General features: G+C 43.7%; 1 protein-coding gene across 2 annotated transcripts in view; it reads left to right on the top strand.

The window, feature by feature from the left end:
- The window catches only part of LOC133949987 (tetratricopeptide repeat protein 28-like), a 119,807-nt gene that overhangs the window by 77,510 nt on the left and 26,977 nt on the right, over window positions 1-15,320 (top strand). For both annotated transcript variants that reach the window (XM_062384127.1, XM_062384119.1), the window contains exon 5: window positions 5,874-6,381. In XM_062384127.1, the coding sequence (XP_062240111.1) occupies window positions 5,874-6,381 (508 nt within the window). The remainder of the gene's footprint in view (window positions 1-5,873; window positions 6,382-15,320) is intronic.

Here is a 15,320-nt window from a genome sequence, read left to right as displayed (position 1 = left end):
GTCACGAGTGCCCTTACCCATAACTCGACCTTAAGTGACAATCAATCCTTTGTGAGCGTGCCCTGTGAAGGCTAAAGGAATTATCAAGCTCCGGGCCCTGTGGCGTCATTTATCTACAAGCTGGAGGTCACATGGGTCAGAGAGAAACAAGTGGCTCCAGTGGTATCACGTCACTGATGATGGATCAGATTAGATCTGATGATTCATTCGAGATCTTGGTCACCAGCCACGGTGACTTGACGAATCCAAAGTTGTTTACTTCTGAAACAAATAGAAAACAGCCTTTTCCGCTCAATGAGTTTGAGGACACAGTCTGTTTTGCATTGATTTGCTTTGATTTCTGAGTTATGAGTTTCATTAATATTATTTTAAAACTTGGAAAATATAGAGAGAGGGTGGGGGGGGGGCTAATTTGGCTGCAGAAGAAGAAAAGTTGAATTTGGCTAGGCCTGTGCCTTATCAGCCACCATGGACCACTGAGTCCTTCTCTTTGTGTGTGTGTGTGTGTGTGTGTGTGTGTGTGTGTGTGTGTGTGTGTGTGTGTGTGTGTGTGTGTGTGTGTGTGTGTGTGTGTGTGTGTGTGTGTGTGTGTGTGTGTGTGTGTGTGTGTGTGTGTGTGTGTGTGTGTGTGTGTGTGTGTGTGTGTGTGTGTGTAATATGTGTGAGCAATCAGGCACAGCTGTACCTGCCCTCGCTTGGCAGAGCACAGCATTTGCCTGCTCAAAAAACAGAAGGTTTTGATATGGCAGGGAGGCAGTCATTTGGCCGATCTAATGGTGGCTCCCATAGGATTCATGTGTGTGTGCAAACACAGCGGGAGAAAAGAGAATGACGTATACACCCATAAAACCAGCTGAATATTTTATCGTATAGCTCCCCGCCCCCTGCCTCTACACCGACATTACCAGTGTGCCTCTCCGGTACTATTCCCCCCCCCTTTCGCTTTCATTTACGCATACGTGTTGTTTTGCACATGCACCGTTTGAAGGCATCACTCATGCTTCTTTGAGGCCGTCTCTGACTGTTCGCTTCCTTCTCTGAGTTTATTACAGTTGAGATGTTTCCTTTTTTGTCAAAACTCATCTCTGCAGGTGAATTCACATCTAAAGACGTTCTCGCCCTGGGGATGTCTCCAGCGTTCTCTTCTCTCATCCTTCAAACACAATCTCTCGCATAGCCTTTTATCTGCCATCCCCCAATCTCTCTCCCCCCCCCCCCCCCCCTCCAGTGTGCAGCTCTGTTCCCTGCCAGCCAGCTCCTGTTGCTGCCTGAGCCCAGCTCGTTACTGGAAACACTGGAGCACGGTCCTCCTCACCTTCCCTCCGCACCGCCTTTTAATTAGACAGCTGTTTGGCCCTGTGTGTGATTGTGTGTGTGTGTGTGTGTGTGTGTATGTAGTTTCTTTGTACAGAGGGCTGGATTTTTTTTTTTAGGCCACATGAGTCATCTTTTTGAAGTGATTGGTTTCATATCGTGATCTTGTGTCTCTGATGTCAGGCATTTCAGAGCAGTGAACACTCAACAAACCCTCCGTGTACGTTTTGAACACAAATGCACTCTTACATTAAGCTGGTTTTAAGTTGATGAGTAAATGGATAACCAATCAAGTGTTTGTTTAACTGGTTTAGTAATTTATGGACAAACATTAGCACCTTCAAGGTTCTGAATTATGATACATTCCACTAAAAGTCCACTTCAATTCAATCAAGCTGCACCAAAACTCCCACTGTTCCCAAAATATGACAGATTTGATTTTAATTCAAAATTCATTAATTATTTCTTAAGAAGTATCTTGTGTTCACTGATCCGGTTCTGCACCTTTAATGAGTTTTTCTTTGACACATACCTCATGCTTCCACGAAGTATCAGTGAAATCTGTTGAAGAATCTTGCTGACAAACAAACAAACCAACAGACAGAGGTGAAAACATACATCTTTTTTTGTACATTTTAATGTCACCTTTGAATATTTGACCTAATTGTGTTAATAAAGATGCTACATATATATGTAACTTCATATATTTCTTAATTCTGGTCAATTCAATTATTGCATGTGTCTGCACTGGTACAGGCACTGTTTTTATTTTCTGGCTAAAAGCTAAACTGTGATGGTACAGTAGACGACTGGGTTGTTCCCACTTCTCCGCTAATAGAATCCACTGTGTTCCTCCTCTTGTCAGGACAGAGTGACACCTCTCCGCTCCCGAATAATCCCATTAACAGCACTTTACTGAAGTAGTGTCTGCCCTGCAGGGCATGCAGTTTGGACAGAGGGCAAACTGTGGGCTCCTTAACACTTCACACACTCCAAGCGCTCTCTCTCTCTCTCTCTCTCTCTGTCTCTCTCTCTCTCTCTCTCTCTCTCTCATCTAGTACTGTTGTTCTTCTCTCTCAACCCCAATAGTTTTCAGAAAAATATTTGTTATGTATCTTATTTTGCAGTTTTTCCTGCAATGATCAATGAACTTGTCGATCAATGTGTATTATGAAGATATTCTTACTAACAGCAATGAAGAACAAACTTGAAGTGTTTAAAACATTTTCCTGCTTCTGTCCCATACACTTAATATACAGATGGACAACATATCATATGGAACCAAAAATGAAGCCAAAGCATCTTGATCGCCACCTATTGGCTGGCTGTAGTAAAGGTCATTAATCCCAACTCCTATGTGATAGTGGATGCAACATGAACTAAATGTAAAAAGTCAAGTACATGTTGTATTAAAGAATGATATTATTATTTATTTATTTTGGATCTTATCTTATCATTAAATAAATTCTATGTACTGCCCACACAGACGAAGGTTCCAAACACCCCTGTTAATTTATAGTGGTGGTCTTACCTACAAGGCCTGGTAGGCCATAATTCAACTATTTACATATCCTTGACAACCAGGTTTGTCCCATAAGTGCCGGCCCTTTGAGACGATGGTCTTGGATGTTTGGAGTACATCACACAGCTCATGGGTCCAAAGTGAAATGAGGAGGATTTTCTAAGGAGTATTCACACAGCTGCAAGGCGAGGCCAAACCACACAGCTCCACGCAGCAGTGAAGTGGTGGGCAGCATGTCACTGTTTTAGGGCGAGAAATAAAACCCACACCAGGGGCTCAGAGTCATGAAACCACCGAGCCCAGCCATCACTGCTGTATGACATCAGGGGCTAATTACGCTAAGTACAATACATTACCTCTAGCATGTGCTATGAAAGCAGCCATTTCTCTAATGTGCTGCAGAACATAAACATACTTAGTGGAGGAGGGTGATAGAGGAGAATCAGCAAGAAACCCTAAACCAGTGTCCTTGTCAGAGGTAAGAAATGGAATAATGTTGTTGGAGCCGAGCATTTCTGATTAACGTGTCATCTCAGCCCTCCCCTGCCGACTCCCTTCTCCGTCTCCCCTCTCTCCTGGGCAGGACTGGTTTACCTTTCATTAGGAGACCCTCGGTGCAAAGTGTGTTTGCTGATAAGAGCCAGCGGTTTATCAACAGTTTATAAAGGACGGCGTTGCGATTAATCAAATCAGCACACATCTGGAGAGGGGCTGGCCTCTGTAAACACAATCAGATCCGACTCTGCAGATGGATTGAGAGAAGTGTGGGGGGGTGTGGGGGGTGTAAAAACAGGGAGGGAGGAAAGATAAGTGCAAAGAAGAAATGGAATAAAATTAGAATGAAGTGAATTTGGCAGAAATTATGTATGCAATTATTTCTCACCCAGACAGATTGTTACTCCGCCATTCTGCTGGGGAGTCAAAAAAATGAGCAGCGCCTGGTGGGAAAGGGGCTGCAGTACTCAGAAGTGAGAGAGAGATACGGTCCCAGTGACTGTCCCCGAGCCAAACACAGAGCATCCTCTGTGAGCTGGCGAGGCTGGCTCCTCATTATCTGCCTATCTGGGCTCCCATCTGAGGAGAAAATGCAGCGTTGCAGTCTCACTTCGGAGGGACACTGATCACAAGAGCAACTCATCTCAGCCGGCGAAAGATTGCGCTCTCCCTCCTCTGGCTTTCTCTCTCCCGCTGCACTGCGTTTGACGACAGACAGGGATGAGGAATCCTCTCTGTTGTCTGCTCCGAAAAGTGGAAGTTTGAGTCGGCGCGATGGAGCAAAGCTTCAAAAGGCACATGTAATTGAGCAGCCCTAGATAGGCTATCTGGGAACATGAAACAGCAACAGTTGTGACGGAGGGTAATTGCCTCCCTGGGCCCATATAATGCCTTGTCGAGTCTTTAAACTTGAGCAAATTGCTTGAAGTCCTTATGTCAGCAGGTAATTGGTTCCAGGCATTGGTAGCTATGTGAAATGAAGGAAAGATGGGTAGGTGGGGTGCAAATGTGCATTTAGGAGAGTGATGTATGAACGATTCAAAGAAAGGTGTGTATGGGAGCGTTCTGTTGTATTGATTCCTTTTTTCCCCAACCACATGCTTTGCTTTTCATTTATTCACAGGGCTCAATATTATTATGTCGGCGCGAGCTCAAAAATATCTTCTTCCCTGTAGGCACATTCCCTCAAATTTCTTCTTGATGTATTTGTGGAATAATATCTATGTAAATTTCAACTCTTCTAAAACTGAATGCATTTATCAGTGGCCGGTTTTGTTGTCAGTGACTCATGGCGATGAAAACCACTGGAAACTACAATGTGTATTTCAACCCTGGCTGCAGCTGACTTTCCCCTTTGGCCCCAAGATGAGCCAGGTCATCTGTGCTGCTCAGGCTACCTGACCACATGACGCATTTGGCTCTGTATCAGTTTGGTCCTTGTCAATAAAAACACGCATATCAAGTGACCGCTCACGTTCAAACTGAAAGTGGTCCAGCGGTTTTCCAGACTTCTCTGTTTTAGCAGCTCTCAAAGTCCGGAGTTGTGTGGACTCCAGACGTATCAGTAGAAGAGTTGATACGTTTTCAAAGTAAAACATAGTTGTGTGGATGTTGTCTACTGTGCCAAGATGGACACGATAGGCGGCACTGTGGCCTTCACTGTCAGGGTGTCTGTCCTCTCTCCTGGCCTCCGTCCAACCCCCCTTCCTGGCTGGAGGATGCTTCGCAGGACCTTAGGAAGGAGATGCTTTATTAGCTGGCCCGTGATTAATCAAACATCTGTTCACGCAAAGCCGGCCGACCGCAATCCCCAGCTGTTTATCCCCTGTATAAACAGCTAATATAGCTGCAGCGAATATGTCACATAGGAGCTCTCGCCTGCATTTTGTAAAAAACTCCCCATCTCCTTTGGCATTTGTAGCCATCCCTGTACTTAGTTTTATTTATGCAAGTAGACACTGCTTGAGTAAATGGAAGGTAGAGCAGATGAGAAGACACTGAATATTTTTGGCTTTAGGGGGTCTTGTGGGCAGCCAGTTAGTCAGCCCCCTCCGCTGCATCTTTGGTGTGAAACTAAAACCCCTCTTCTCCCCCTCCTGATTAGCATTGTCTTTGTTCCGTCGGTGGTGGCACGCCATGAAGCGTGATTGCAGTGGGCAAAGTGATGGCTTTGAAACGCGTCTGCTGCTGTGTTGATCTGCATCAGGCTTTACCCCCCTCCTCGCTCAGCAAAGACAGAATCAAATCAGGTTTAGTTTGTGGTTTGGTCTCGGAGCTATAAGCCTCCTAAGAGGTTTGGGAATTTAGATTTTCTCTCTCTTTTTTTTTATCATTTGATGTACAGTACTTCTGACTAAAGGGATGTTTAACTGTAGGTGGAGAATGTGTGATCCAAAGGCAACAAAAGTACTCACTGTTGATGCAATGTGGGTATAATTAATGGGGCTGTTTGAGATTTACTTATTTTTTACCTTGCAGTTTTCTACCTTGCTGTTTTCTTATTTGCTGACTACTGCGCCTTTCTCTGTCTCTCTATTTATAGGCTGCTTCGATGGCACTGAGCAGCTTGGGCCATGTATATACAGCCATAGGAGACTATCCAAACGCCCTGGCCAGCCACAAGCAGTGCGTCCTGCTGGCCAAGCAGTCCAAGGATCAGCTGTCTGAGGCGCGCGAGCTGGGAAACATGGGGGCCGTCTACATCGCCATGGGAGACTTTGAAAACGCTGTCCAGTGTCATGAACAGCACCTGGGCATCGCCAAGGCCCTGGAAAACAAACGCGAGGAAGCTCGTGCCTACAGTAACCTGGGCAGTGCCTACCACTACCACCGGAACTTTGACAAGGCCATGTCCTACCACACGCATGTGCTGGAGCTCGCCCAGGAGCTGGAGGAAAAGTCCATTGAGATGAGAGCCTACGCGGGACTGGGCCACGCAGCCCGCTGTATGCAGGACTTGGAGAGAGCCAAGCAGTACCATGAACAGCAGCTGTCTATAGCTGAGGGTCTGAAGGACAGGGCCGCAGAGGGAAGGGCCTCCTCCAATCTAGGTATGTGGTCAATGTACTAAAGAACATCACATCAAAAATGTAACTTGGACCCTGTTCAGACCTAGTGTAAACATCTCGCCTGAGTGTAAACGTATTTTTTTACATTTCTTGGTGACCGTACTTTGATTTATTTGTTGCCACTTCCACAAAATCAACACTTGCCAACATGTGATGACTGATACTTTTATCATATATGTAAAATCCTTCTTCACATAGATGCACGAGTGTAATAGATTAATTAATTCGGCCCCTCCTCACTCGGCTCGCTCTCTTTCTCTTGCTTGCTTTAACACAAACACACACACACATATTGTCCTCTGACACATCTGTAAAATCAGAGTAAAATCAACATAAATTGGTCCTATAAGGGCTGTTGTTATTTACATATAGAGCGGGGAAGTGAGAGCCGATGACAGATGATCACAGGAGACACCCTCAGTCACATGTTAATACCAGGTGTGAACAGACCAACTTAACACTGTCCACTTGTAATCAGATCTCTCAGGACGGATGTTACCTTACCTAAACATGGCCCTAGTACCACTGACATCAACGTCTGTCTTCATTTGCAGATAATGTTCCGTCTGTGGTAACATTTTAAGTTAGAGTATGCTGAATAATGATATATAAATATCATTAACTCAGTTTGAGGAAGTTATATCAAATAGGACTTTCTAATCTAGTTATAAAATTAAATAAACTAAGCAATAAATCTGTGTGTAGCTTCAGTGGCAAGTTGGTTTAAATCAAATAATAACATTTTGAGTGGTACATCCATAAGTTTTTCAGACAGTCACACACTGCACAGTGGTTCTCGATGTCATGAGACTGGATTTTACAACTCTGGATTCATTACAGCATCAGCCATTTTATAGTCCGTCTCAAAAATAACGAGGTAAACTGTAGAAGTATGTCCTCCATGATACATAGTGATCTACCAGGAGTGTACACATGCACAGTCCCTGTCTATTTGTTTTTACTGCTGGTCTGAACATGTTCTTAATATGCCAGTTGAACGCTATCAGTCAATACTGTCACCAGTTAAGTGTGAGCATCAATCACTGGACTGTATCTCACAGGGACACATGGTGGACTTTGGTCATGTGTTCTCTGCAGGGGTGAGGGGGTGGGATGTGGGTGTCATCCCACCGCCTCAGATCGAATTCCACTCTTAGCATGTACAGTTTGGTGGTGGATGTATGTCTTCCTTTGAGATTCCCCTTTGACCCCTGTAGCCGCGGACAGTGTGAAGGTTAATGTCCGGTAGCACATATGATAAATCTGTGTCAAGATAAGAAGGCATCCGGTATGTAGATGGTACCCAATCTTCTAAATTCGAAGAGTGCAATCTAAAATTGAATGTTTGCTTCAAAGGGATTTTAAGAGTTATTTAAGCTACACTATAAATAAAAAATTGACCAAGGGAAGTGAGATAAGATGATGAAACAGAATTTCCCATATATCAGTAGCAGTTGTTAGGTTGATTATGGTACATCAACAGCAGAATACATTCTACTTCCTTCTGTTATTTTCACAATTCTGCTGGATGCAGTTTGGAGTTTGTCTCCATTTAAATGAGATGTTTACGTATTGTTCTTCTCAAGGATGTTTGTTGTCATCGAGGCCTTTGCTCATCAATGACGATGAAAATAATGGCATAAATAGCTAATAATCTCAAGGAAATTAAGTGCTTCGTGATTCGGTGAACGAATTCCACCAAAACAAATCACATCTCTGGATCTTGAGAGATCAAGTGATGAATTTCACTTCGCTTGGTTCAGGAGCTTTAATGGGACAACAGCAGCTTCAGGAGGTATTTCTTTGGTTTCTTGAGTATTTCTTTTGAGGAGGGTCATGTTCTTTTGCGAACAGTCCCAGCTCTGTTCACAATTGTTTAGATAGTTTGGAGTTGTGTTGCCTGTTTCTTGCTTCGTACATAAAGTCAGCTACATCTTGTCCTTTTAAAGAGAGTAAATAACTGTGAGTAACAGCTAAAGACAAATATATTTAATAAGTCCATAATTAAACTTTATATAGATAGAGGAGGAAGTTGTTCTTCAGCTACTACACTGCTTGAAAAGAAACGTTGTCCACAACATAAATTATGAATTGTTAGATGTGTCAATATCAGATAATTTCTACGAAAAACATGTTTTTAGTGGCAATGATGTGAAATCTAGCATTGACTGGATACAGGCTAAAAAATAAGAAAAAAAAAGAAAAAAAACTTCGTGTGCAAAGGCCTTAACAGTGTTTTGTTCATTTTAAACACAGGCCATTCGAACATTATTGCATCAGCAGTATATTATATAAACTTGTTAGTGGTTGCATCACGTGCAACCCTGAACCGTACCCTGTAGATTATGTAAGCATAAGGAAGCTGAGTGTAGGGCCTCTACATTGCACCCAGGGAAGAAAAGACTGCATGTCAGAGCCAATGGTCATGATTACAGGAAGTTATGTATGGTGATGGAATGCAAGCACATAACACACATTGTAAATAAACCCCATAAAAATGTTTTTCATGGGAGATGTCTCCACATTAATCTGCTCTGCTCTCACTTTCACACTGCTTCGAAATGAATCACATCTTGAGATGAAGAACGGCGGGAAGATAGATAAAAGCGGGATGAGGGGAAAGCCAATGTGCAAACCAGTGTTTTATAGGAAAATCCTGCTAAAATCAAATTAGGATCCAAGTAACCTTGTGGATTCTGCTGATATAATGTCAAAAGGAAACCTAGGGATAAGGACGCCAAGGGATAAAACTGTCCCTGGATATTCAAGACCCTTTGTGAGATATACGGTGTGGGCAATTCTCCTGTATTTAGTCCAGCCGTTACAACCTACGCAGGATGACTTATGATGCCCATCAAGATAGTAATAAAACTGACTCTAATGGACAAGTAAGAGGCATAATAGTTTCTTCCAGATGAATTATTCTTTAACCCAATTCATAAAAGTGTGCGGGCAGAGAGCGGGGTTAATCAACCACACGTAAATTGAAGTGGTCCTTTGACCGGCCTAATGGTTGCACATCCTGCGTCGCTCTTAGCTCCAGCACACACCTGATTTCCGAAGTGTGGCAGTAGCCGGCCGTCATAAATTAGAACATTTTACGACGCTACAGTACACGGGAGCTTTATTTGAAGTGTACACTAAATGTCAGGCAAATTTATATTGATCTGTGGTATGTTGGTTATGAAGCCCGGAGCACTCTTATTCATTATCAGCTACAGCATTACAGGTTTGCAGTGGCAGAGTAATGATAGTGTAGCCGAGGCCGTGTCAAAGACGTCCAGCTGGTGACGGAGCAGAAGCTAAATGAGACGAAGCCTGGACATTGTTCACAGTAACCCTTGACACGCAGGGGAAGCTGGCCGTCTGTCTCAGTTCTGGTCCTTCAAAGCCGTTTTTCAGACTTGAGTATGTCCACACAATGGGGTCCAGACTTTCTCTGGAGTTTGCCTTTCACACATGAACAACGCAGCTGGAGATTCTCCGCTCAGGTGTGTTCACAACAACACAAGAGTCTGGAGCGTTCAGATGATGGGGTGGTGCAGCAGGTAGAAGTGGACATTGTGTGTTAATTCTGCTGCGGATCCTTCACCAACAGCTCTTCTACGTGTATTTCACTGCTTTTTTATCCTGAGACATTTTATCCAGCCCCACTGGAGAACGTCAGGGAATTATCAGGAGTTCAGTGCATGTCTGAAAACATGTCTGATTTCTTTCTCTCTTCTGTCTTCACTTTTTGACGCCGCCCTCTCTCACTTTCTCCATCTCTCCCCTCACTCGTCCTGATTGTAATCTGCAGCTGTCAAGCTCCCAGTAATTGAAACTGACTTGATGAATCGCTTAATTACCTTTAATAGCTGATTCAAGAGTAGCTGAATAATGAAGATAACAGAGAATGAAGAGGAGGTTGAGGAGCATCAGGCTGTAATTGCCCCATTGTTGTCGTCTGTGGTGTTGTTGTTGTTGTTGTTTGTGGCAGTGAGAAGTGCGTTGTTATTCCGTCATCAACAACCCGCGAGCCTGCTTAGCACCAGAAGATACGGGCGAAAACTAACAGGATGTTGATTCACACTTCAAAATAATAATGCCGCCTTTACGCCGAGCACAAAGAGGGGAAGGATGATGGAGTGAAGATTAATGAGCAGCGATAAAAGCGAAACAAGCAGTGTTCGGGTGAGGGGAAGAAGAAGTTGCAGAAAAAAGGAAGGAACAAACTTTTATTATGCCCTCTCAGCGCGTTGTTAATGTTGCGTGTAATGTGGGTGGAGCAGCAGCTGACACTGCTGTGAGGTACAGCTGTATGGAGATCACCATAATATCTAACCACGATGCCCAGCGGTACCAGCAGCCCTGGCAGAGTCTTCTCTGACCTATAAAGGATATGAAAATGTTGCATTCCAGCCGCATTTATTATTCATTAATTGGCTAACTTACCCCCTAGTCAGCAGTATCTAATATCTGAGAGAGGACTGAAGCGGTGGGTTTCCATGTAGTTCTGGTATTCATGAAAGAGAATCTAAATTGTATTATTTTCCCTTTCATTTTACATCAAAGAGACTTTAAATAAGTTTGTTTGGGAGCATTTCGGTTTAAAGCCAGGTCTCTCCTGGGCTTGTTCTTTGTCTCGATGCACACCACATGTGTCACAGTCAAGTCACTCCAATTGTCAGTTGTAAGAGGCCGCAGCTAAAAGTCCTAATTAAGCATTCTCTTCCCACTTCTTTCTCATCCCATGTCCCGAGAGATGGTTCCTGCTGCTCACAGAACTAAAGCAACAGAGAGATGAAAACAACAGGAAGAAGAGACAACACAGAATCAGACGACGTGTGACGCTTTGTATTGGAACCTCCTCGCTGCTTGCTAAAAAAAACATCTGTACACAATTAGTTTCAGGCCTTATTATTATCAACCCCAGTCTTGCAAATGCAGCCTTTTCCAATTGTAGGTCATGTGAGAGCGAGAAAAAAATCTCGCTCTCACTGCTTTGTCCAGACATCTGATCACCAGCTTTTATTACATGTCTGACGGCAGCAGAGGAAGCATATGATTTGGGTTTTTATTCGGCCGCACTTTTTGTCACTCGTGTCACTCGGAGAACTCACAAACATCTGATTATGAGAGGAACTGATTAAGTGGGATACAAACATGCAGAATAATCAAATAATAGCAACTATGACATATATATTCATTATCAGTGACATGGTCAAACCACAATAACTAAACTAATGTCCATGATATTCTGCTCTTTTTCCAGTACTGTTGTCAGACTGCCCACAGCAGGAGCAAACCAAAGTCAAGGCCACTTGCCTGGGGCCACGATGCATAGTGCATAATTCACTTTTGTACCTAAGCCTTTTGGAAACTGCTGTGACTTTAGATATGTTATTAGTCTGACCAGGAAATGGAGCAGTGCGCTGAATTTATGGAGGAATTAATCAAGCCTAATGGCCCAGACAGGATGAATGAAAGAATGCTGTTCGGAGAAAGAGCCAAACAAGTACAGGAAAAACTGTATTTGTCTGAGGAAAGGTGACATCTTCAACTGTGCGTTGATGAGTAAATACTTTTGGTAATGAGAAAGGAGAGAGGGAACAGTGGTTGGAAAAGAAGTTGTGGTGAAATTATTAAGACATCAAGCTTGTTTTACCCTCCTGGAGAGATTTTTTACTAGCAAGCTGATCTTTGCAGCCTGGCCTGAAGTTTCTGTTTGATAGCGAGCGTCTGAAAACCTGAGCAGACGCTCGCTGCCTCCCCCAGCTCGGCCCCCTTCAATCTCCCGACAGGGGAGCATGCCAGAAACTGGACTAGAGGCCCTGTGAAACAAACTCTCCTGGTGCTTGTGCTTACACTAAAGATCAGCAGCTCACTGTATGTATTCATTATTCTGCACACTACAGAGCTATTAGAGCTGTGTAGCATTTTTCTGCATAAAGCAACTGTGCCCCTTTTTCAGCACATCTGCAAATTCAGCATGAAATGGGATCAGTCCCTAAACGGTGCAGTGCACAAAAAAAGGAGAAGTTGAGTTGAGACATAGAGACGGAACATTGTTGGTTTTAAGTGGTAGGAGGAATCAGATGTCATGCGTGTGGACAGTGCAGCGACAGTTGGTTTGGTGAGCTGAAGGGCAGCTGAGGGTCAGCGGGGGCGAAGAGGAGAGCAGCTCGACTGCTGCTGCAGGACGACAAGTGCAGCCGTGTCCGTGTGTTCCAGTTGGAGGAACAACCATTCAGCGCGTGTCCATCTTTCCACACTATGTGCTGTTTTCAATCTTCCATCCGCCTTTTTTCACGCTGTCCCTCAGACTGCAAATGTCTGTGTCTGCATGTGGGGATTTGGTACCTCAAGCCCAGACTGCTGACTCTGCCCCTTCCTGCAGACCAGAGGAGGATCTGGTGTCGTCTGCTCACTGCTCCCCCCAGCAGAGCTAACCAGACACTGCTTTACATCGTGCAAGCTTACAGCTCAGTTAAATCACTTTGCATATGATTAAGGAGTCTTTCAACTTAAAAACCACTGTAATGTAATGTGACGGAACTGATTTTGCAGTCAGACACATTGCATCTATAAGTAATAACCCTCAATCCGTTTTTTCAAGCAGTAGTTGGTGCAAGCAGTTTTGTCAACACTTGCACCAGTCACAAAAGTATCTAGAAACTAGAATGACACTCTTTAGAGCGCATTCAGTTCAATTCAGTTTTATCTGTATGGCACCAAATCACAGCATGCATCATCTCAAGGCACAGAATGAGGTTGGGACCTTACACTGTTACAGAGACCCATCATTTCCCTCAACGAGGAAACTGCCAAGAACAAATGGTCCCAAAAACAAGCTGCACTGAATTGTTCATGCTCATAGATAACAGTTCCCTAAATGTGAGTTAGTTTAAAGAAAAACGAACAATTAATTATTTTCTGGGAAAACGTAAAAAAACATATTTAGAAAATGCTTTGCCATACCACAAAAATACTGGATCTGCCCATTGATGTGGGTTTTAATAATAATTATAAGATAGTTTGATGGGTTGTTGCCTGACCCATACCACATTCTTCCACCAAGCTTTCCTGGAAAATCCGTTCAGAAGTTTTTGTGTAATCTCACTCATAAACAAACTAACCAAACAACAACAAATGGACAGTAATGAACACAAATATAAAATGTGCCCAGACGTACTAAACCACCCATGCTATTAATTTTGGTAAACCTTTTTGGAATATCCTTCTGAGATTGACAATACCAATCTTCATCAGTCAAAACTCGAATTAGGATCTAAATGTCCATAATCGCCTCAATTCCAGTGTCCTGCTCTGTTTCTTTTTATTCCTAAAACATGAATACTAATGATTACGTTGACTTCACTCTGAAATAAAAAGGGGGAACACACCAAAGTCATCATTCCAGGCTCAGACTGGTCAACTTCACTCTATTTCTAGTATCACCCAGGCCCAGTGGCAGCAGCAGCCGAATCGCTGGTAAAAATCCTCTTAGCTAAGTGACGGCAGCAGCGCTCCGGACCTCCCTTTAGCTTCTGGAAGAATGACACAGTGATTTACTCAGAACACAACACCATCCCTCAAAGTCGTCACTGCAGCATATCCCTCTATGTATAGCCGGCTGTGTAATGAAAAGTGACAACACATTGCCATGCTTTTAATGTCGTTGGTTATGGGGGGATGGAGAGGGCTCTGGATGGATAGGGCCTCTGTAAGAGAGCATCTGAATTATGTGACGTGTTTGTGCTTCATCCTGGTTTCTCACTGTCTTTGTTCCAAGCAAAAGGAAAATAGATGAGCCAATATTATTCAATATGTTACAGTCAAGTGAATTTAGCATGCACCACAGAATCACTGTGTCGTTCAAATTACCCTGATCCCTGATTGAGGTCATTTAGATTTTGATTTGGACAAAATGTTCTGTCCAGCTAGAATCCTCCTTTCTGACTCCCAATGTCTGTGTTCCAGCGTTGTTTACCAGCATGTTTGGTATGGTTTTATTTACTTTCTTGCTGGATTTTATACCCAGAGGGTTCAATAATCCTCTTACCATATGGGGGGGCACAGAAAATATCTCCTTGCTTCAAGTGTGCCTCCAGGCATAGCCCAGGGCTTATGACAATTTTTGCCACAGCTTCTTAACCCATCCTTAAACCCTGTGCGTCCCCAGCCTCTGTCCGAGCTGTCTCCTCCGCCCCTTCGTCCCCTGCCTGGCCCCCTCATCCATTTTTAGCCTGCAGCATGGAACATGTTTCCTAGTAATACATCAGTAGGCATTATATCTGGAGTAAGATCAGCCTCCGTTGGGGAAAGCATAACCTTGGGAGTGACTTTGTGGTGAGAGCTGTCATTGCTCCTCCAACTAGGCTGCTGTGAATCCTAACATGCTTCCACTCTGAGGAAAGTCATCGCTGAGGGGTTTGTCCAAGGTGGAAACTCAGAACCCAGAAGCGCCATCACCTTCGCCTCATTCCTTTATTTTGGCCTCACAAAATAACACTTTCACTTTATGGCACTGTGCACGGTCCAAAGACCCTCATGGATTCCATTCATTTTGAAAGTCTTCATTGTGAACTGAATTCTTCCTGTATTATCTGACAACACTGCTTCTGTCTGTGTTCTGTCTGTGGTGTGTCTTGCATGTGTCTCGATGCCTCAGGGCAGTGACATGATGATTACGAGGTCAGTTCAGGTTGTATCACTTTACCCTGAGAACACAAGCAGGAAAACAAAGGGCAAACCAGGTTTAAAGGTCTCTGCTGCGGGCTGAACAATGGCAGGCAGAAGATCTTTGATATCTTTTTACTGCAAAATCCAATCTGCGGAGAACGTGGATTTGTATTTGTCTGTGTGAATTGTTTAGACAACCATTTCAGGCAGGTTCATTTTCGAAACTAATCTTTTCATTTTGACTTGACGTCAAGCTA

This window comes from Platichthys flesus, chromosome 3 (genome assembly GCF_949316205.1).
Source record: "Platichthys flesus chromosome 3, fPlaFle2.1, whole genome shotgun sequence".
Classification (NCBI taxonomy): Eukaryota; Metazoa; Chordata; class Actinopteri; order Pleuronectiformes; family Pleuronectidae; genus Platichthys; species Platichthys flesus.
This window is presented reverse-complemented; position numbering and strand designations above follow the sequence as displayed.